General features: G+C 41.0%; 2 protein-coding genes across 6 annotated transcripts in view; both read right to left on the reverse strand.

The window, feature by feature from the left end:
* sh3pxd2aa (SH3 and PX domains 2Aa) overlaps positions 1–10,885 on the reverse strand; it is a 117,365-nt gene extending 106,480 nt beyond the window's left edge. For 3 of the 5 annotated variants that reach the window (XM_084342246.1, XM_084342245.1, XM_084342243.1), the window contains exon 1: positions 9,881–10,885. In XM_084342246.1, coding sequence (XP_084198372.1) covers positions 9,881–9,976 — 96 coding nt within the window. In that variant the 5' untranslated portion in view covers positions 9,977–10,885. The remainder of the gene's footprint in view (positions 1–9,880) is intronic. The other 2 variants (XM_084342247.1, XM_084342244.1) reach the window with 1 other exon arrangement.
* Positions 10,886–12,723: 1,838 nt separating this feature from the next.
* On the reverse strand, positions 12,724–20,798 carry stn1 (STN1 subunit of CST complex). Its single transcript, XM_084365521.1, has 9 exons — positions 20,558–20,798; positions 20,139–20,234; positions 19,694–19,771; positions 18,108–18,281; positions 17,611–17,722; positions 15,987–16,137; positions 14,389–14,511; positions 14,227–14,299; positions 12,724–13,965 (listed from the first exon to the last, which is right to left on the reverse strand). The coding sequence occupies exons 1-9, from the start codon at positions 20,688–20,690 to the stop codon at positions 13,808–13,810; spliced, it is 1,098 nt and encodes a 365-aa protein (XP_084221647.1). The 5' UTR covers positions 20,691–20,798; the 3' UTR covers positions 12,724–13,807.
* Positions 20,799–20,844: the final 46 nt, after the last annotated feature.

Consider the following 20,844-nt stretch of genomic DNA (forward strand, 5'->3'; position numbering starts at 1 on the left):
TGAGACGCACTCATGCAACAACATTAAATTAAGCCAACATGAGCTGACTCAGATCTCAAGTACATCCAGTCATGAGTGTTAAGTACAGCCAAAATGCCCTCTATCAAGCAGTGGTGGAACAAAATGGTAACAGTTTAATTGAGGTCCCTTTATTTTGCATTTATAACCACCATATACATTTTTGTTACAAATGTTATGTTGTATGCAGCTATGAGAAGATGTTTAATTAAATAGTATTTTTCAGCAATTATAACTTCCACTATGAAGACATATTTTAAACTGTGTTTAACTATATTGCCATTTAGTTTATACACAATATCCACTTGTGGCTGTCCACCGGAGGAGTTATAGTTGTTGACAAAAACATTAATAAAGACTTATATCTGCGCATATAATGTGTTACAAAAAATGTATTAAATGATTATATGCTACTACCAATGCTAAATAAGGGGGATTAAGGTGTTACAAACAGAAAAACTAATTATCCCTCTGCCAGTTACATCCCTCTACAATTCCATAAGACAAGATGGAACATAAATAAGCCATTTACACAACAGCAACAGAGACATAATTCATTTGGAAGCATAACAGCAACAGGTCGTCCCATGTTCTTGGATTTTAGAACCACAGATATCCAGATAAAAAGTCAAACATTATCTCTTGATTGCTGCAAGACATTCTTCCACAGCAGGCATGTCTGGACCAACCAACACGTCTTGAGGGCATTGCTGCAATTCCAGATTGAGTGCTGAAATCTGGGCGAGGACACCAAATGAAAGCTCTGCATGATCTTTTGATTACGAACACTCAGCTGTTAACAACCACTCCTATTTGAAAACAGGAAGGTGATGGAATCGTGGGATTAGGAAACAATGAGTAGGCTGCACCATAACTCATGATTATGAGATGACTGTAAAGTCATGAGTAAGTTTGACCACATGTACATGTATTTCAGTGCATAGCTGCTACTGAAAAAGGAGTCTTTTCCCGATCAAAGACTTGTCGTGTTTTTCCTCAGATTCCACGGCAGTCACATGTCAATATTCCATTTCTGATATCTAAAAATCTAACAACTGATTCAGAACATGGAAAACACAAACAAGGGGAAAAAACTAAACAACTCAAAGAAGGCTTTGGGGGCTTGAATGTCCCAGATAGCAAGAAAAGATCTGTTATTCCCACAGAGGAAGCAGACTTGAAAACAAAAGTTTTATTCATGCTCAGAAGCAAAGGAAAGAACATGGATTCTTACGACAGTACAAATTGAACCTCTGATTATTTCATCATGTTCTTCTAAAACAGCTATGATTATTCATGTCAAGTTAACAGCTTTCTCTTTTCCCTAATAATATGAACTTTAACACAGGAGTTAGTTAGGATACTATATAAAGAGTAAAAACAACTTACAGTTTCAGAGGAAAGCCAGGACCAAGTCCTTTCAAGTGAAGAAGGCAAAGAGCGGAGTGCTTGGTTGGGCAGAGAATGTGGGCCCAGCCACTAAATGCAGTGAACCCCGCCTAAACTTCTATATTTAAAGTAACCTATTAAACAGACACACATCATACTTGCAGCAAAAGCGCAAAAGATCTGACAACAAAAAAGTCAGGTTGGAAAAATTCTCTCTGAATGGGAGTGAAATCTTTCCACATGGAACCACAACTGCTCTAAATATACTCACTTGTCTAATACAGTCAGTTTCTGCTTTCAGTCTAGCCAGAGAGGTTAACAAATGACAATAAAGCCTGACAAATTCTTCTGAGCTGTTGCTCTGCAAAGCCAACGAAAATGTCACAAGAGTGAAATAAACTGGAGTACAATTCCATTCATAGGCTTTGGCAGGGGGTCTTTGGAAACCCCCTTTAGACAGAGTTTTTGTCTCTGCTGCCAAAACAGTGCCCTTTATTAACCACACACCAGGCCGACGCCTCGACTTTCCTTAACTGTGCTGACTTCCACTTTGAAATGGTCCAATCATGCTTTCTGTGCCTTTGTGCTGGGCACAGGAAGTGCCTATCATGGGGTGCTTAGGAAAAGTGGATACAGCAGGTACATCCTGTGCACCTTTGATGGCTCCAAATAGAAAATAAGTCTTCAGGAAGGCCAGTGCTAATGTTTTTGTCTTGGCCACTCAAATCAATGGAACAATTTGTTGACACAACAATGACAAATTATTGGCTTATAAAGTTAATATTGGGAATATGTTAGCAAACAGTTGCCTATTTACACATCCAGCAGTCTACATTAGCAACATTAGCATTGATTTGGAGTCGTATGTGTGTCCAGTGGCAAATGTAAGTCCAATATTCACTCGCGTATTAGCTCTGTTGTTGTTTCTGCCAACTCCTGAAGGACATGTCTGGATATTCAGCTGCTAAATGATTCACTATATTCACAAGCTAGTCTCAAACTTGTGTCTATAGTGCTGGGCAAGTAGTGAACAGTGGATTATAGAGGTTACTGCTAAAAACAACTGCATTTGCTGCTGCTAGAAACAAGGTTGTGAGAGAAGTAAGGCTGCATTCACATTGGATAAGGCAGTGCGGCGAAAACACAGGTTTTGCCATTCATTTTAATAAGGGCAGTCCATTCTGGCTGCTGTGGTGCTGGCCACAGGGAGCTCACCCTTGGAGTTGAAGCCGACTCAACTTTTGGAGAAACGCAGCCCGGCGTCACATTGCAGTGGCCAGTCACAAATGCTGGCAATCAAACTTGCAGCATAAATGACTGAACGCACAGTGGATTGTAACTTAATGTGTCATGTGTATTCACTCAGTTTGGCATTGTGCACCACTCTAAAACAAGATCACTGTAGGACTGGCATGTTTAACCTATTGTGGTAGAGTCATGACAGCAGATCATAGGCAGAACAGAATGGGTCAGTAGCAGGGCATGTTATTTAGCATGGCTAAATGCTCCAGAAGGAATGCAACAGCCATTTCTCTGTGTAGCACGATGTTTCACTTGTGATCACTCGGTTTGCTCTTGTGCCCCAGCTTAAAACACACAATAATGATCTGCCTCGCATCCTGGTTGTTTGTTTACTGTTATTTTTAGTCCATCGGTGAGGACAAACAATCACACGTAGCACCAGCATTATTGTAGCAATACAACATAGCAGCTTCTCCTTTTGGCAAACTGTTCAGTGGGGGTCCCCAACACGTCACACACACATACCACAGAGTGACACTGCCACACAAGCCTGCAGTGTTTCCCAACATCACTGTGACATTTCATGTGAATGTACCCTAAGAGTGAACCAAAAGGCAAAGGTCATGGGCCATAAAACCAAAACCATGAGCTAAAAGATGCTAAAACGCTCCCTAAAACAGAGCGGGAACTGCAGAGTCAGATGATAATTGAGTTTGTGACTAAGACATTACAGGTTGTAATTTAATCATTGTAAATCAAATAAAAATATTTATTACAGCAGCTTTAACAGTCATAAAAAACAATACTGAAACAACCTCTTATAACCTCTGAAAGGATGTGTTGTTTCGTTTAATTTTGATTTACAGACCAAGATCTGCTGAGTACTATTCATTTAAAATAGCTTTTTTGGCACTTAAACAGCTTTGTCACACCTGCAAAAAAAAAAAAAAGGAAAAAAGGCAGATGATGTCATAGTGATGCCATCAGTGTTTTCTTGGCTTGGGCTAAAAGGGGCAAAATATCAGAATCTTAGTTGAAAACAACAAAAATCTAAAATGATAGATTTTGAAGTTTTGACATTATTACATCTATGTATTCTGTTGCAGAGATAGCTACTAAAATTAGCATACTTAACCAGCTAGCACTGTCCCGTCCTAGTCCAAAGCCCTTTGCTAGCATGAACACCAACACATCCCTGTTCTCCGAACTCCCGGTCCAAGTCGCTACATGTATATGCACAGCTAACTAACTGTTAGTGATATGCTGCCTGGGATTTTGTTGCGATTCAACAGATGGCCAGTTTTTACATATTGCACCTTGAAAGACTACACATTTAAGTTATCTGAGTTATAAAATTGGAGAATGGATTTTGAAAGACATGAGGACTGAGGCAGGAAGGTTCATGTAAAAGATGCTAATGAGATGCATTATGGGAATTGTAGGATCTGGTGATTCTGGAGCCCAATGCATACATGGGACTAACAGTTGGGATATCTCTGCTGCCATTGCACAGAGTTTGACCATTCTTTTTTCAATTTGTCTTTAGTGAGCCCCCAAAGCTCAGTAATCATTAGGGCACTCCTTTAATTGACGTATTTGTGTAAATATTTTAGTATGACATAACTTTTAATGTACTTCCTGGTGGATGTATTATTAATCGGTCAATCATTTCTAATAAATCCTACTGGAGTGCTTTGGTAGACAAAGAACATATTTTCATGCTAATCAAGCCAGTCTGATTCTAATAACTTTTTTGCCAATTTCCCTGACTATCTAGTAATCTCAAGCAGAGAGCTGTGAGCAACTCCATCTCTTTTATCTCTTTTTTTTCTTCCAATTTCTCTCTTCCTCCTCTTCTGTCTCTGTCTTTCTTCTTCTCACACAAAATCATGCAGCAGACATGACTAAAATGGCACAACAACACACCCAGTATTGTTGAGAATGATCAGTTCAGGTCATTTTCCCATGAAAACAAAACAAGAGCCAGCACAGTTGAGGCCGCACATGATGCCCACACATGTTCTGTCTCTCCACAGAGCATCGCCATTTCCAGATGACGTTATCATAAGTCAAGCTATTGAAAAGACTGCCGGGGACCTGGAGGCCATATTCAAGCACAACGACATGTGCTTTCACCCTGAGAGCAGGCAGAAGGGTGTGGGAGACATCTTGCTATCAGAATTGAGCTGTTGTCATGCATCTAAGACTTCTGCAGGAGACAAATAAAATGTTCGGTGATAACAAACAACATCTGGTATTTAACACATGAAAACAACCCCCAGCATGCATGTGAGGTCCCGGTAATAACAGTGCAAGGACGACAGCATCCGCTGCTTCTGTCAGCCACTCGTGTTGCTGCATGCAACACAGATACACACTCATGTCAGTATCAGTGTCAGAGTTAGGGCTCTATAAAACTGAGCATCAAGATCAGTGACTTCTCTAACAAACGTCAGCAGAGCTCCTGACTCACCCTCCTCTCTTTCTCACACACACACATGGCCTTTGAGCACTCCCAGCTAGTCGTCAAACTATCCCAAACAATGACCAATCCAAAAGAAAGCCAGCCTCATAAACCTCTCCCCCAAGCCTGCACCTCTCAGTCAGGGGTGAGCATCTGAAAACAGGCACCCTTTTCACCGAGATCACTCTGTGTTTGATAGGCCAATAAATATTTGAGTGGGGAACAGCTCTCTGAAGAGATGTTTTATGGTGCCAAATAACAACACCGTCTTACAGTCTGGGCCTCTGCGCAGCACAGGAGTCTCTAGAAAATGAAATGTTATGGGACTGGGACTTGTAGGGAAACAGAAACTTAAAGTAAACATGGCCGTGCCCAACCTTGCACTATCTTTTATCACCTCCGCCTGCAAACACACATACACACAAATCGCTCGCAGGAGAAGAAAGTGTGTGCGTGGGATGCGCGTTTGCGACACAGCGGTCCAGCTTTCCCTACGGTCCGACGAGCACTTCCCTTTGACAGAGCCCAGAGTCTCATACCCCCTCCTCTCGCAAGATAAGCATTTCCAGCTGGTTTCACAAACATTACAAATGAGATTCAATGGGTGCCACAGATTGTGTCTCTCTCGTTTTCTCTCTCTTCTTCCCTCTTTCCCTCTTTTTTTCTTCTCACAGTGACTAGCCTTGTCTCATGAGACAGGGTAGCTAGGGAAACTAGGCCACAGACTGGCCCGCTGAGACAGAGGAGCCCAAAACATAGAACAGCTCAGCTCAGCTCTGAGAAGCTCCTGTTATACTTTCCTGGAAGCCTGACTACAGCTCAGCAAGCCTACCTATAGAGTTGGACTGATCTGGGAAGCTCATGTTACACTACTAAACTACTCTGTGGAAGCAATAACTGTGCATTAAGAGCCCTTGTTGATTTAAAAACATAATACTGTATATGTACAACGAACCATTCATTCCTGTCTGTATCCACAAGAGGATTCTGCCCAGTTATTTGTTTTCAATGTGTGTTTTTTTAATAGTTTAATATTTTGCTGAGAGTGAGATTTGACTCAGTGTGGAGCTAGAGGTAACTAGAATAAACTTCCATACCACCTCCATACTTGACACATAAAAGAGGGTGGTATCAATCTTCTCATCTCTCTCCGTTTTGCTGAGAGTGAGGTGAAAAGATTGACACCATTCTTCTGTGTGTGCGTCATGTATGTAGCTTGAGGTAGGCTAACGTGTGATAATTAGCATACACACTGAAGGATGTGGGAAACAGCTAGCCTGGCTCTGTCAAAATGGCAAGATGTAAAAACCATAACTTGACATTTTTACATTGCTGTATGTGTGCAAATTAAAAACACAAACACAAAACAAGATACAATGTGTTAATTAGTGAGCTTGAGGGATATTTTTGAACATTTGACCAAACCACACTAGTTGTTTTGCTTCCATTTTTAATGCTAAGCAACTAAGCTAATAGCCTGCATACTTATAGGTTAACACAACATGAGGCAGTTATCAGTATTCTCGTGTAACTCTCCACAAGAAGGCGAATAATCACATATCCCAAAATGTCAGACTAGTCCTTGAATAATTGTGCAAAAATTTGAGTGACTTTTTCACATTGGAGGTCAATTAAATAAATTAAACGTGTGTTTTTGGTGCTTGCAGCACTGAAATATTACATTTAACCTTTAAAAGCAATGTGTCACTTCTTGTTACTCTGGATAATCGACTCGACACAATTTTTGCAAATTTAATACAGACTATTTCTTTGTAGTAAGTAGATCATTGTAAACTGTTTACTCTGTGGATTGGCAAGCACAGCCGTGGTTGTTTCTTGAAAGAGATGTATTATATTGTTATTGTTCTTTACATTTTTTTGGGTAGAAACCTGTCCAAAGTGACTCACAAGAAGTGCATTCGACTTCCATATGAACAAGAGCTACAAGGAATCAAAGATTGTTGTTGCTGTGAAGCTGTTTCAACATAATGTTTCATGTTTTGAATCCCATTCACCTTTATTGTACTGTGTTGAAGGCAAAAACCGAAGAGACAGATATCTCAAACCTGGACAAAACCAAAAGTGTCTGCAGAGGACAAACATGTTTTGAAATGTGGATAAACCTCATCACTGAAACTTACATTATCAAGTCCACCACCAGCATATGTGTTTTCATACAAAAGTCCTATGTTATCAAAGCTGTTGAGCATTTGATATCCTTAGTTGAGTTGAAAGTGAACAACCATGACACCAGATCTTAGTCTAACTTAGCATTAAAAGGTTACTCATACCAAGTTAAATGGTAAATGGGCTGTATTTTAAAAAGACCTTTCTAGTCTTACCAACCACTCAGTGCACTGTACTACACAAGTCAGCATTCAGCACACACAGTCATACAGTGGTGGTGAGGCTAGGCAAGTTCACACACCGATGGAACACCAGACAAGTATTTTGCCATGTAAGACAGCAGAGGCAGGCGATCCAACAACCAACTTTCCGATGAGTGAATGACCACTCTGCCTTCAGTGGAACAGCTGCAAGTAAGAGACACTCATTCCTCTGAGGCACTTTAAAGAACTTCTCGCTGATCATTTTAATAAAATGTGAGATGTCTGAGATTAAAGCGTGCACCTGGACAGGTTTTCTTTATGCTGGGTCACCTATGCTAAGCCATCTACAAGACTGAATTACAGCCCACGCATAGTGGACATGTTCCACCGAGCCAAAGCCATCAGGGGCTCTTATATAACTATTAACTATAAGTACTATCGTTTGATGTAATAATGAATACACTGATTTGTTTGGGAATATGCACAACTAAAGCACAATATTAACTGAAGTGCCTTAAGGCTCATTTTCCATTATTACCTAATCTTGAAGCCATGTCAACATCTAGTTTAAAGACCATTATTATTTCACTTGATATCGTTTTTACATGGGGCGTGAATAGGTTTGTGTTTAATCAAGTAAACACAAACTAATTGGCACACAACAAACCTGGGGGCAGGTAGTACTTCAGAAAGGAGTTCCAGAGCTCCAGGCAAAATATATGTAACTAAGCTGCCATGTGGAGTCACACAACACCCAGAGAATGGGGGAAGGGGGGACTGGGGTTGTCAATTTTGCCCCGGGGCTCTGCACAGTGTCAGAATGTACAGCAGGTATCAGTTTAATTGGGGACATCCAATTCTGAAAAAATATACACTCATTGTACCGTACAGTGTTTAGGGTGCCATTATACAAAGTTCACGAATGCACTTTTCTTCTGCATGAGAAAATGTATAACATGTCTAAAATCCCCATCACACTTCAAGTCTGACAAAGGAGCACATATGGTGAGAGCCATGTGAATCCCTCCTTTTGAAAAAAGAGTCAGTGTGCTAATTGTGTCCACATGTCATTATGCCCTGCAGGAGTGCAACTGCATATGAGCAAGTCATCTATTATGACTTGTCTATGAGCTCAAAATAGGCTCTGAACTGGGGGCCATGAAGGGCAGAGCCCATACACAGACTCTCACTTACAACAAGTGTGGTATTGATGAAGGAGGCCACAGGAGGTAAGGATCGGGAAGGTAATAATAATCACTGAGGCCTGCCTGTGGTTTGTTTGCTAGAGAATAGTGTTCTGCATTTTGTTTTCAAATTGATTATTAAAACAGGATTCAAACCAAACAAGGGTGAATTTGAAAGGTGATAGTTGGTGCTATATGGACCTTGTGGTGAGATTGTTTTGTTAACTGCTGAAGCGAGAATGATCTTTAATCTCAATTTTGTAAGCAACACTGACAGGAGGCCTTAAAGTGCTGAGGAGAACAAGGTCATTAAACATCTATAACCCCAAGACAACTAGGCAAACTCCATCTGCTGATGAAGGTGATGTGATATGATCAGAAGCTGCAGAAGAACAACTAAATGGCAAGTGGTAACTACAGACCCTATGTTTTTATGTGACAGAATCATTTCAGGATCCAATCATTTCCAAGACAGACAAATCAATCAAAGAAGATGCTTTTCTACATTTATGGGAACGAAAACAGTTTTCATTTTCGCAGACTGTCCATTTGTGGACAGGAAGTGCTGAACATGAGGTCTGACGAATTATTAACGAAGATGACAGAATAAATCCAAATGAAATGTCAGGATATATAATTTAGATTCTTATAAATGTAATGTTCTACTATTGAGGAACAGAGGCTGAAGATCATCTCTCTGGCTGTGGAAGTTTTGCTTCCACCTTAAAATAAAATTCTAGAATAAAATGGTCAGCTGGCACTACATGGATTTAATCCTTTGGTGATGGCAGTGAAATGAATCATCTTTACCCTAAACATGAATGCGTGTAAATTCATATACCGTCTCACTTGTCACAGAGTCATGATAGTCTTGACATGGTGAAGATAATAACCCACATTAGCAGGTATCAGAGCTGATGGTGCCCGGCTGCATATCTGACAGCACACAGTTGTGACAGCTCACCTGTGATGATGAACTTGGTCAGATGGAATACTGTGAGGGGTTAGCTTAATGGTCTGGAATGGTTTATGATTCATAAGCAGGTATCTTTGCTGAACAGTGTAACACTGAGCATAGCTTAGCCGTGGTCTCCACATACAGCAGCAGCTAGGCTACACTGGTGGACTAAATGCACCGTTTAGGTGTCACGCTGTGGCTGTGAACAGGCCAGAGACACGCCGCTCACACATCTGAACGGGACAAGGTGGCAATAAGGTGACATGGATGAAGACGAGGCAGGCAGACAACTCACGTAGTGTTTGGATGGATTGCGCCTCTTCTCCACGTCCACGACTTTCACGTCCAGCACAGTCCGAAACTGCATCTTGACCCTGCACAGGCTATGCATAAAAGCGTCGGGGCAGGCGGCTGACTGCGGCTCCAGATAAGCTATCTTGTATCACGGGAGGGAAATCACAGCACTCATCGCTGGCATTTAACAATTCAGCGGTCCATTAAGACATCAGCTCGCTCGCGGCCAGCTGGCAGCTCGGACTGCCCTCGGTTGACGCAACGATCATCGATTTGATTGAAAACTTATCAATAGTCCGTCAGAGCCCGGGCAGCTCGCTCTCACAGCTGAATATCCAGGCAGAGGGCGATTTTTTTCACGTTGCCTCCGGGCACACAGGCTGGCCAGCGGCGGGCGGAGCGTGACTCGAGTCGGTCACCTTAAATATAGAAACACAGGAGCGCGGCGAGCTGCGTTGTGTCTGCTGCGGTGCCTACAGCGGCGGCGGCATGCTGGAGGGGACGGCGGCGGGCTGAGGGTGAGGAGCCGGCAGGTCCAGCGCCAAACGCCTCCTGCGTTACAGCAGGCGCAGAGGATTTCGGAGCGGAGTGGGATGGGCTTCACACACCGTCCTCACGGCGACTTGGAAAGAAAAAAAATCATTTGGCTGACTGTGCCTTCTTCGACGAGAAGCGTGCTGTAATGTGACATAATGATGAAGCTGTGTTTGGAACCGGCTGACAGTCGACTGTTAACATTTCACTCAACACACAACTTTCCCTCCCCCCTTAAACATGTCATACATGTCTGGTACGACATGAAGGCCTGAGTTCACACATCAGTGTGTTATTATCGGGATCTGGTCTAATCCCGTCCTGTGCGATCGATGGCAGCGTGGTTATGAAGCCACACTCGGCTGTTAACACTCGGGCTCTTAGATACCGGCAGCTTTCTTTCTGGCCGGAGACACGAGCAGCTGGAACTATGGATACAGATGTTTCACAGGCGACCAATCAGCGGCAGGCTTCTCTACATGAGAGAGCCAATTAACGACCGAACACTGCCCCCCTGTGCACACCGCAACACAAGCAACATGGTAAAGAAGCTCATCTAAAGGCGAGACTTGCTCCCCTTTGTCCTTTCTTAGCTCATAGATTCAAACAGCTAAGATGCTGTAGGACCCTTAGAGGGACATTATGAGACCAGATCAGTATCATGACTCATCTTTTAAATCCCTAATGAAAATCTTTTTTATATTTAATGACTTGATTATAACCATTAGTACAATGCTGGAATTCCAACTGAGCAAATGCCCCAGGGCCCCGGGACTCCAGGGCTCCACAAATCTCCAGCCTAATGTGTGTCAACTGCTTCTGTGGTGATGTAATTGATTATGCATAAGTGAATATGCAAGGCAGGATTACAACAAGGCAGAGTGGGCAACTGCCCCAGGGCCCCAGATCCTCAGGGGCCAGAGGGCTCTGGGTTCATTGTGAGGGAAATCATTTGCGGCTATTTAACTGATTGATATATAAAATACAATGGAAAGGGCTTTTCTGGTCATATCAGATCATACACAGATTTTACACATTGTTTACTCATTATGAAGGCTTCCTAAGCTGGGTTCACATTGCATATTCCAAATCCAAATCATACTTCTTCTTGTACATACTGCAGCTACCCTTACAAAGTACATACTGTTGCATGCAGTACACATACAACTAGGACATACCTCTTCATCATAACTCTGCGCCTTGTAGTGTGAAATTTGAAGTAAAAAGAAATATCAAGTGATTTGGGACGCAACCGTGCCGTCTGTGCTCTCTCCACGGCTCAGTCAGTGCTAAGTCTTCCGCCGGGCAGAGGATTGCGCCTCAGAACAGCCAGAAAAGCATGTTGGCTTGTGTACTGCAAAATACGACAGAATACCGCATGGACATCCTGGTATTTTTGGCAAACTGCATTCGACATACAATTATTGGGGCATACTGCATCATTTTCTGGCATACAAAATATTACAATAGTATGGATTTTGGAACACAGCCAGTCTTGTAAAACAGCTTTACACATTTTTTTCCCCTGTAGCTCTGCAGGGAGCTTCATAAAGTCTGGGAAAACAACCCTGATGATGTTATCAGGGTTATCTTAACTTGGGCTGGGAGACTACAAATCATTCACTGAAAGCCTGCAGAATAGCATTTGAAAGGTTTGGCCATTTGGTAGTTAAGGGAAGTCTATTGACAAATGCTACCGAGTTGCATTGTGGAAATGTGGCATCCAACATTTTGAAGCTTGAGGATCTCAGCCTCTAATGGAAAACCATGATGTGGCATACTTGGCACGAGGAGGCTACAGTATGTGTGTCATAATAGCCACATGAGGATGTGACATATAGGTGCATGTTGCAATATGTGGTTGTAATTTCATGATGGCGACATAGTAATATAAATAACCAGCATTATTATTAATTCTAATTTTTTTTTACATGTTAATCATATGTAGCTTGTCGGGTGGAGGCATCAGTGTGATAGATGAAATGCACATTGTTTTAGGGGGTGGATAAGGCAAACGGTGGAAATGTCAGGTATACTGTTGCTTCATGGCATATTTTCTATTTTCAGTACTGAGTTCTCTCCTCAGACAGCTCAACAACCATTCACACCTGGGCTCACCTAGCCCTAGCAACCCACAAGTGGCCCAGACGACTCTGAAACTCAGAGCTCACACGTGTCCTTAACAACTCTGTAAGGACACTCCCACACAGAGTTTAAAAGCCAGCAACTCCCCTCCAGTTAGTTAGAGCTGAAGAAGCCTCTTGGATGAGAGGTGAAACATCTTCAAGAAACATGAGACTTGTTTTTCTTTTCTTTTTTTTTCTTAAGAAAAGCTATACACATTTTAAATACAGTAAGAAGAATGGGGCTTAAAGGGTAAGGTCACCTAAAATTGAAAATTCAGTCATTATTTACTCACCCCATGTCGATGGAGAGTCAGGTGTTTCATAAGTTTCATAGTCCACAAAACATTTATTGAGCTTCACAGCAAAACAGTGTTGCAGCATTTTCCTAAACAAGTGAAGTAGATGGGCACTTGTTTTAAAACAAAAAAAAACAACTGCAGCTCTTCCAACGTAATCCAAGTCTCCAGAAGCACCGAGATCCCAAATTCATTTGAAAAGACTTTATTAACACCCTCGACACGTGGTTAAGCTCGTGCAACCACTTCAGACGAGCTGCGCACTAACACTTTTAGCTGAGCAGCTACAGTGACCGTGTCAGCTTTAAAAAAAGTGTAAACGTATTTTCAAATCAATTGAGGATCTCAGGGCTTCTGGAGACTTTGATTCCACTGGACAAGCTGTATGAAAACATTTTATGTTTCAGTTGTTTTTTGCTATTACCCATCTACTTCAGTTGTTTAGGAGAACACAGTTTTGTGCTCTACAAAACTTCACCCAACTCTCTAACGGCATCAGATTATGACAGAATTTAATGTTTGGGTGAATTTATCCTTTAATGGGAACCCAGGAGCTCATTTTTACTCCAGGCCCCCTGACAGGTTAATTCAGCTATGCATGAGCTTTATCTTTGTTTCTTTATATATTTTTACATTTCTACAATCATACATAAATATACATAGCAGCAGAGAGCAAAGTGGTCCTAGAGGCTTCTCTGATGTCCATTTTCATAGGCATGTCTTTCAAATAAATTTCAATTAAACTTAATATTTAACCATAACACATTGACATCCAGCAGTAATTAAAAATACAAAAAAATAGGGAGTTCAATTAGTGGTGGCAACTGTTACAATAGTCTAGATGAATCAAGGAATGCAAATGGCATGATTTACTTAAACATACTGGATGCTCACATTTTGGAGCAATAAGCTGTGCTTCATATGGTACAGTATATGCAGTGATACTGGGTTCCCAAGCCTGCTGTGCTCGAGTTAAAACACAGTGTAATAGTTATCACTGGTGCTGACAATGTCACTGTTGCACTCCAGTGATTTGAGGACCAGCTCCAGTGCTGCCTTGCTCACGTTGAGGCTGTAGCGCTGCCTGACCGCAGACAAGATGTGCATGATGTGACAACCCTTCTCTGCATCTATAGGAATAGGAGAAAACAACAATGACACAGGTCAGTCCAGAGGCAGGTGGAGACTTTAATATAACACTTGAAAAAAGTGATTCATGAAGTTTCCTTTTTCAAGGGTTTTTACATTTCTTCTTGGATTCTTCCAATTTTGATTACTTCAAATGAATGATAGTTACTGCTATATTCAACACACTGCCACAAAGGAGACTGACACAGTCAAACTAAAACAAGTTTAATAATTCATGAAGAGCAACACTTAATTCTACTTACATTTCTCTCTCTTTGAGTCTTCCCTGATGATGTCTTTGACAGCAATGAGTAGATCTTTGTCATGTGCAGTCACCTGGTGATGTACGACAGTATCAAAGAGACGCATGTCCATAATGCATCCAGATGACAACAACTTTCTAAGGTAGGAAGAATTTTTCTTACACGATAGACTTCATCCTGGGACTTGACCTTGCGGTACACCGTCCCATTGTCCTGTAATATTTGCAGAGCCTCTTTCAAAAGCTGGCGTAGCTGCTGGCATGCAGAAGGACCCGCCACAGGCTCCTTAAGAGCAACAGAGAAGCATAATAATTTGAAAGCGCTGAAATGCATTTGTTTCAGTTATCAAATGACTAAATGATTTTGTGTTAAACTGTAATGCAACATGGTAATATCTCAACTTCATGATATTTTGTAGGAAACCAAAATATGGCAAATGGGTGCATTTATACAGCGCACACACACACACACACACACACACACACACACACACACACACACACACACACACACAGATTGGCAATCGGACCGTATATCACTGGTTGAAGAGATGATCGACAATTTGTTTTTCCTACAATGATACTAAGATGACTTTAACTGACCTATTATCAGAACTATGTTGTAGAATTAATCTGTATAATCTCTGGCCGACTGTATATTTAGAGATGTTTCACTCACAATCCTTAATTACTAACGATTTTTTCCTCTATCCATGGATCTGACACCACACATGTGCCTGCTTCACAAACTTAAATCAGTGCTCTATAAGAGTAGTTAATGTTATGGATAGTGATATTAAAGATAAGACAATGTTAAACAGATCATGACGCTGTGATACTGTCGCACAACTAACTGACACAAAGACTTTAATATAGCTTGCAGATAGGCTGTGTACTTTATCTGTTTTTATAATTCCTACTGCAGTCTAATCTGTAGCCCTATAAAGGAAATTGCTTAAAAACTGCACCCCTAGTTGGGGACCGTAGAGTATCTGTGGCCCTAGTTTTTGCTGTGTGTCTGGCACCGTTGGCACTAGTCAGTCCTTGTCGGCAGGTTTTTGGCCGACTAAGCATGTTGAATCTGAGGAAGAGTCCGTCAGTGAGAGAAGTCAGTCTGATTGGCTGTTCATTTCAACGAATCAGTACATGAGAAACGGAAAAGAAAGGGAAACCCCCTTGAACCTGACGCTAAAGTATCCATGAATTCATCGAGTAAGTGCGATTTCTCTTTATTTTTAACTTCTGCCTCTTCACCAGTGCAACTTTTTATAGACGGATCTTTTATTAGGAAATGCTATACTAGCGACAGTGGTGTGAAAGAACATTGCTTTATCATAACATCGCTTGTATATCCAGAGTCTTAAGTCTTCCTGTTTCCCTTTTAAATGACGAATACAGACTTGCCGCCACCTGGTGGTGTGGAGAGTCATTTCCTCCCATGCAGGTGTAGAACCAATGGGGCTACCCTGGAGATTGAAACGCCAACCCTGTGATCAGTTAACAACTGCCCAAGAAGTGCAAGTTCCTTTGTCAGCAGCTTTAAGAGTATAATAATTTCCATTTATATGACTAATAACAACTATAGAGAATACAAATATGCTTCAATGCTAGGAATTAAATCGTGGCCGGATTTCTATTTTTCATTCATCATTCTCACATAAGAAGCACACTTCAAATAAAGTCTGATGTCTGACTTTCTTTTCATCCCACCAGCACACATCTTCAAACAGAAATGGGTCCCATATTATTATTCTGGTGTACCTGGTCTGCTGATGCGGTTTGAGGCTGGCGGGAGATCAGAGGCTGCAGGAGGTCCTGAACATCATAGGGTCTGAAACTGGTCACTGACTTCTGCTTCAAGAAATCCCTGAGGATATTTGTCGCTTTGCTGAGGGGACTGATGGCTGAGTCACTGAAAAACAGAATCTGGCCTTAACACGATTCATACCAATATGCTTTTTAAACTGTTATAAACTGATATGCCCTTTAAACTGTTATTAACTGATATGCCTTTTAAACTGTTATAAACTGATATGCTTTTTAAACTGTTATAAACTGATATGCCTTTTAAACTGTTATAAACTGATATGCCTTTTAAACTGTTACAAACTGATATGCCTTATAAACTGTTATAAAAGTGTTTTTTAACTTGTTATGAAAGGGTCGCAATTCAATATTGATACCTCTAAATACGCAAATTTGAGTTTTTCTGGTTATTCTTAATAACAGGTTGGATTTCAACTTATCCGTTTTGAGTAAGTTATGAGGATAAAACCATTTATTATAGGGGACTGCTATATGCTAGAGGAAAGAAGCTGCTCTGTGTTCTGCTGGTACGGCACTACAACAAAGTTTACTTTTTTTCACTATCGTCGTATTACAGTTATTAATCTTACATAGTTACAAATAGATACATTAGCTTTACTATCTAGCCTGCAAACAGCTGTGTTTAAAAAAGAAAAATAATATTAAAATCCTTTTTTTACTCACTCTCAAAACAAATGCACTCCCTAGCCACATCAAGATCTTTGTGAGAGGAGTCAGTGGTTCCTCATACCGCTGTTGTCCACAGGGACCACCAGAGTCAACAAAAAATGTAACAATGTGGCTGCTTTAAATAAATGTACTTTTACCACCTATTCTTCTTGGCTTTATCTGATACATTTCTGGTCCTAACTTTTAATAACATTGACCAGTCCTGTTGCTGTACCCAGTGTAAGACTATACAGTACTTGTACATACATCTGGAACAAATCATAAACTTGAAATGTTTCCTTGTACAACAGGAATGGGAATCAATAGGTAAGAAACGGCCAAGAACTCTATTTTCATTGGTTTTAGTGAAGGGTATTAGTGTCATGACTGTTTCAGGGGCCTCTCCGACCTACAAAATAAACATTCTTGGTTAAACATTGGGCTGTAAAAAATATTCAAAAGTGTTTTGCTTGGCTGAGATGGAAATATTGATATACCAATAAAAGCAAAATATGACAAACTGCAGACTGTAAACAGACAGTGACTCATGTTGTGCATGCAAACATCCTCTGAAGCTTCTTCTCCACTCTGTGTAAACACCTCACATCACCATCACGTTTTCTACATTGTTTTTCAACATTTGTGGATTTACTGCCACACTTTTAATAATGTCATGGTGTGGTGTCCTCTTTCTCTACAGTGACTTAATGGCACCAGACTGGAGAATTAGCGTCACTTGAACCAGCAAATAATATTCTCACAGCAGTGTTGAATAGAAATGCTTTCATTTACACTTTCTTTAACCGATTTCTTGGAAATTCAGTTAAAATTTGCACTAAACACTGGATTGAAGCCTCACTACAGTCTTGTAATACACTGTGATGTTACATTAAGGGATGGAGGTTTGTACCTGGTTTCATTCGGTTGCAGCTGAAATGGTTTGTCATAGCACAGTCTGTAGAGCTGAGGAACCTCCATCATCCACGCTATCTGAACCGCCATCACTGGGTCGTTCACTTTATCTGGGAACACACACAGACCCAGACACACACGATGAATGGGCAGAGGATAAAGATGGCATGTGCTCTCAAATAAAAAATGTGCTGTGCGGTGTTGTGTATGTATGTGTGCGAAAGAGAGACACATGTAGGCCATCATAAAACGAGACTGCAGTGCTAGGATAAAAAATGTCCTTGCTCGGCATGTGTGGGTAAGGGACTGTCGGAGCTAAAGCATGTTTTTGGTTGAGCATTTGTAGTTTCTAATGAACAATCATCATCATCATGTCGGTGTTCTTGGACATTTGTTGTCTTACTTTGCTATTTATAAAATGTAGCTTGTAAGTAAAAGTGGATGGTAACTTCAAACTGCCACTGCGGCATGCAGAGAACATCCCTCTGCACTCACAGAAGGTGGAGGCCATGATTTCTCTCTGCTGCCTTGACGTCTTCACCGGTCCTCTGACTCGGAGCAGCTCTCCAATCTCTAGGTGAGAAAGGCTCTGCTGGGCCTGTCGCAGTTTGTCCAGCTCAGCGACTGGGTTGAAGCCTCCTTGAGCCCCATCATTGTGCTTTCCCCCTGCTGGAGATGACAAATACATGATATTACACACTGGTTTGAGTCAAGAATGAATTTGTGAAGCACCTTTAAAAATAAATCAAATAATCCATAAAGATGCAAGACTTTAAAGCTGCACTAATCATCTTCTTAGATAGACAAGGGATCAAAGGACTATGTGTAATGTAATATAGGTCTCTTGTAGTGATGAACGAACAGCAATTCACCACCAAATTCCAGTTCTCCTCAGCTGTACAGAGCTTTTAGGCCTCTTTAAGATCATCGTTTTGGTTTTATGGAACACAAATCCTGTGCTCATCAACCCCGCTTTCAGTGGCAAAGCTCTGATACACTTACTAGACACTACATGCCCAGCACAATATGGCAGACGGACAAAGATAGCGACTAGCTGCGAGAATATAACAAGCAAAATACCTGGACATTTTTCTTTGGGACCAAAACAGAGAGTGGATACTGGACTTTGTTTGACTGCTGAATGTGTCAATACGAACACATCTGCCATAAGGTGATGTCAATTGCTGTGTTTCAGCTTGTTACACTTCCCTCAACTGGCAAAAAAACAGTACAAGGAACCTGTACTAAACATTGCATATGCATTGCCTGCAATTTTGAGCTTTCCCTCACAACAGTGTGAATCACACCAACATCTTGCTTCAAGCTAAAGTTCTTTGGGAGAGGGGGCATTGCAAAGTCCGGGGCCCTTTTGAACCGTAGGTTAAAGTTACCCTGTGGAGTTTTTGATGACTAGTGGCACTATAGAGCAATGTTTTGATTAGTGGTGTTTGAGTGTTAGTATCCAATGCCTACTGACTCACAAAAGGAAACTCGCACACACACTTGATCAACATTTGGAGACTACAACATGCAAAGAAACAACACAAGTGCCAGCAAAAGAAGGCATAAAGGAGACTGTTTCCTATGCTGACCAATGTATATAAGGATGTAAACAAATCCAATTTCAAAATATTTATTAAAAGGTTTTATAAGAACAGTAATGCATTCAACAAAATGTGTTAGGCCTCAACACACATTCAGTGAGAAATATGGAATGTAAACAAAACTGCTTAAAACTAAAGGGTACCTTTAATAATAAGCATTGCAGTCGTAAATTGTATTTGGTGATACTGACAATGTGTTTGTCTGATATTTACATGACACATAGACCTAGAAGGATGCTAGAAGGCTGATAAAAGCTATTTCATATGAACAATACAGCTGAAGGGCATCTGCTACATAGTCCTCTGTCAAATTAAGCAGCAAGGCAAGATGAGCCACAGAAATTATATTAGTTGGGTTCAAGGTGGGTGCACAAAACAATTTCCCTTCTGATGTCAGTGTGTGGTGATTTGGCAAACTAATACAGAGCATGACGTACAATCATGCCAACACTGGGGTTAATACAAACACAAACTCACATGTAGTGGGATGAACTTCCTCTTTCATTAGGTCAGTTTTCCAGCAAAGGCAGTTAATAACGCCAGTACCATCATCCACTGTGAACAGGAGGAAGATACTCCAAATCAGACAAAAGGAAGGGAAGTCAATGCCATGTTACTTTGTACAACAGGAGTGTGTGTGTGTGCGTGTGTGTGTGACAATATTTGTCATTTTAACAAAAAACAGGCCATTGTCAGGGATGGAGACTTTCTCATTGCATTATCCATAACATGCAACAATGTCACTGCTCTGCTGCCACTGTTGGTAGCTCAATGACTCCCAAAGACAACCTTCACAGTAAGAATATTGCTAAATGACTTGATGGGTTAACATAACTTAGAGATACATAAACACATACAGTACATACTTGTGTACTGAAATATCAGCAAAGAATACATTTGTTCCACACAGTGACACAATTACCTCCATAACAGAAGAAGTCTTCTCTTTCTCTCTTGTAAACCACTGTCCCGAGGACATCAACTTTGTAGATAGGATGCAAGTTGTAGAAGTAAATACCTGTGGGCCAGGGGTGGAGACACAACAATGTTTCAGTTTCTTTCAGTATCAACATCAGGCATCAGATCTTCCAGGTAAACCTAATCACTTAAAGTTGTAAAAAGCTTCATAATGTTGATCTGAATGGGTACCAATTTAAAAAAATACTGGATACACAAGTTATACAAATGTCAGATAAGAATACAAAACTTCTGAAAATGTCATACAAGATAATTAACGTTCAGTTAGCTGTTGAGCAAGAACAGTCGGACATGTAATGCTGCGACTCATTCACAATCACTTAATACAATAACATGGGGTTTAACAGGTGTGTTAAACGTTACCTGGTACCTGCGTGGACTCTGTCATCTGTAGGATGTCTTTGACATATAGCCTGGCGAAGGCAGAAAAGATTGGGTCCAGTCCCCACAACATAGATGGGGGTTCTTCCGCTGGATCCATCGTATCTGCCTGCATTTCATCATGAATTCAAAATTAGAATACTGAAGTTTATGTCTTTTTCGGGTTTTTTCCGTCGGACATGCAGTCCATGTGCAGTCAGTCTCTAGCAACAAAGTAAGCTAGCAGCAGGGGAGTGTCTTGAGAAGTAATGGTCACGTGACGTGTTAAC

The sequence above is a fragment of the Pagrus pagrus genome, assembly GCF_965226575.1.
Source record: "Pagrus pagrus genome assembly, chromosome: 2".
In the NCBI taxonomy this organism is placed as follows: Eukaryota; Metazoa; Chordata; class Actinopteri; order Spariformes; family Sparidae; genus Pagrus; species Pagrus pagrus.

Coding starts and splice junctions, on each gene's coding strand:
- stn1 (XM_084365521.1), bottom strand. CDS start 20,690: ATGCAGGCAGATACGATGGATCCAGCGGAAGAACCCCCATCTATGTTG. Junction 19,772..20,138: donor AGACTTCTTCTGTTATGGAG/GTAATTGTGTCA, acceptor TCCTGTTCACAG/TGGATGATGGTACTGGCGTT. Junction 18,282..19,693: donor GGAAGTTCATCCCACTACAT/GTGAGTTTGTGT, acceptor TGTCATCTCCAG/CAGGGGGAAAGCACAATGAT.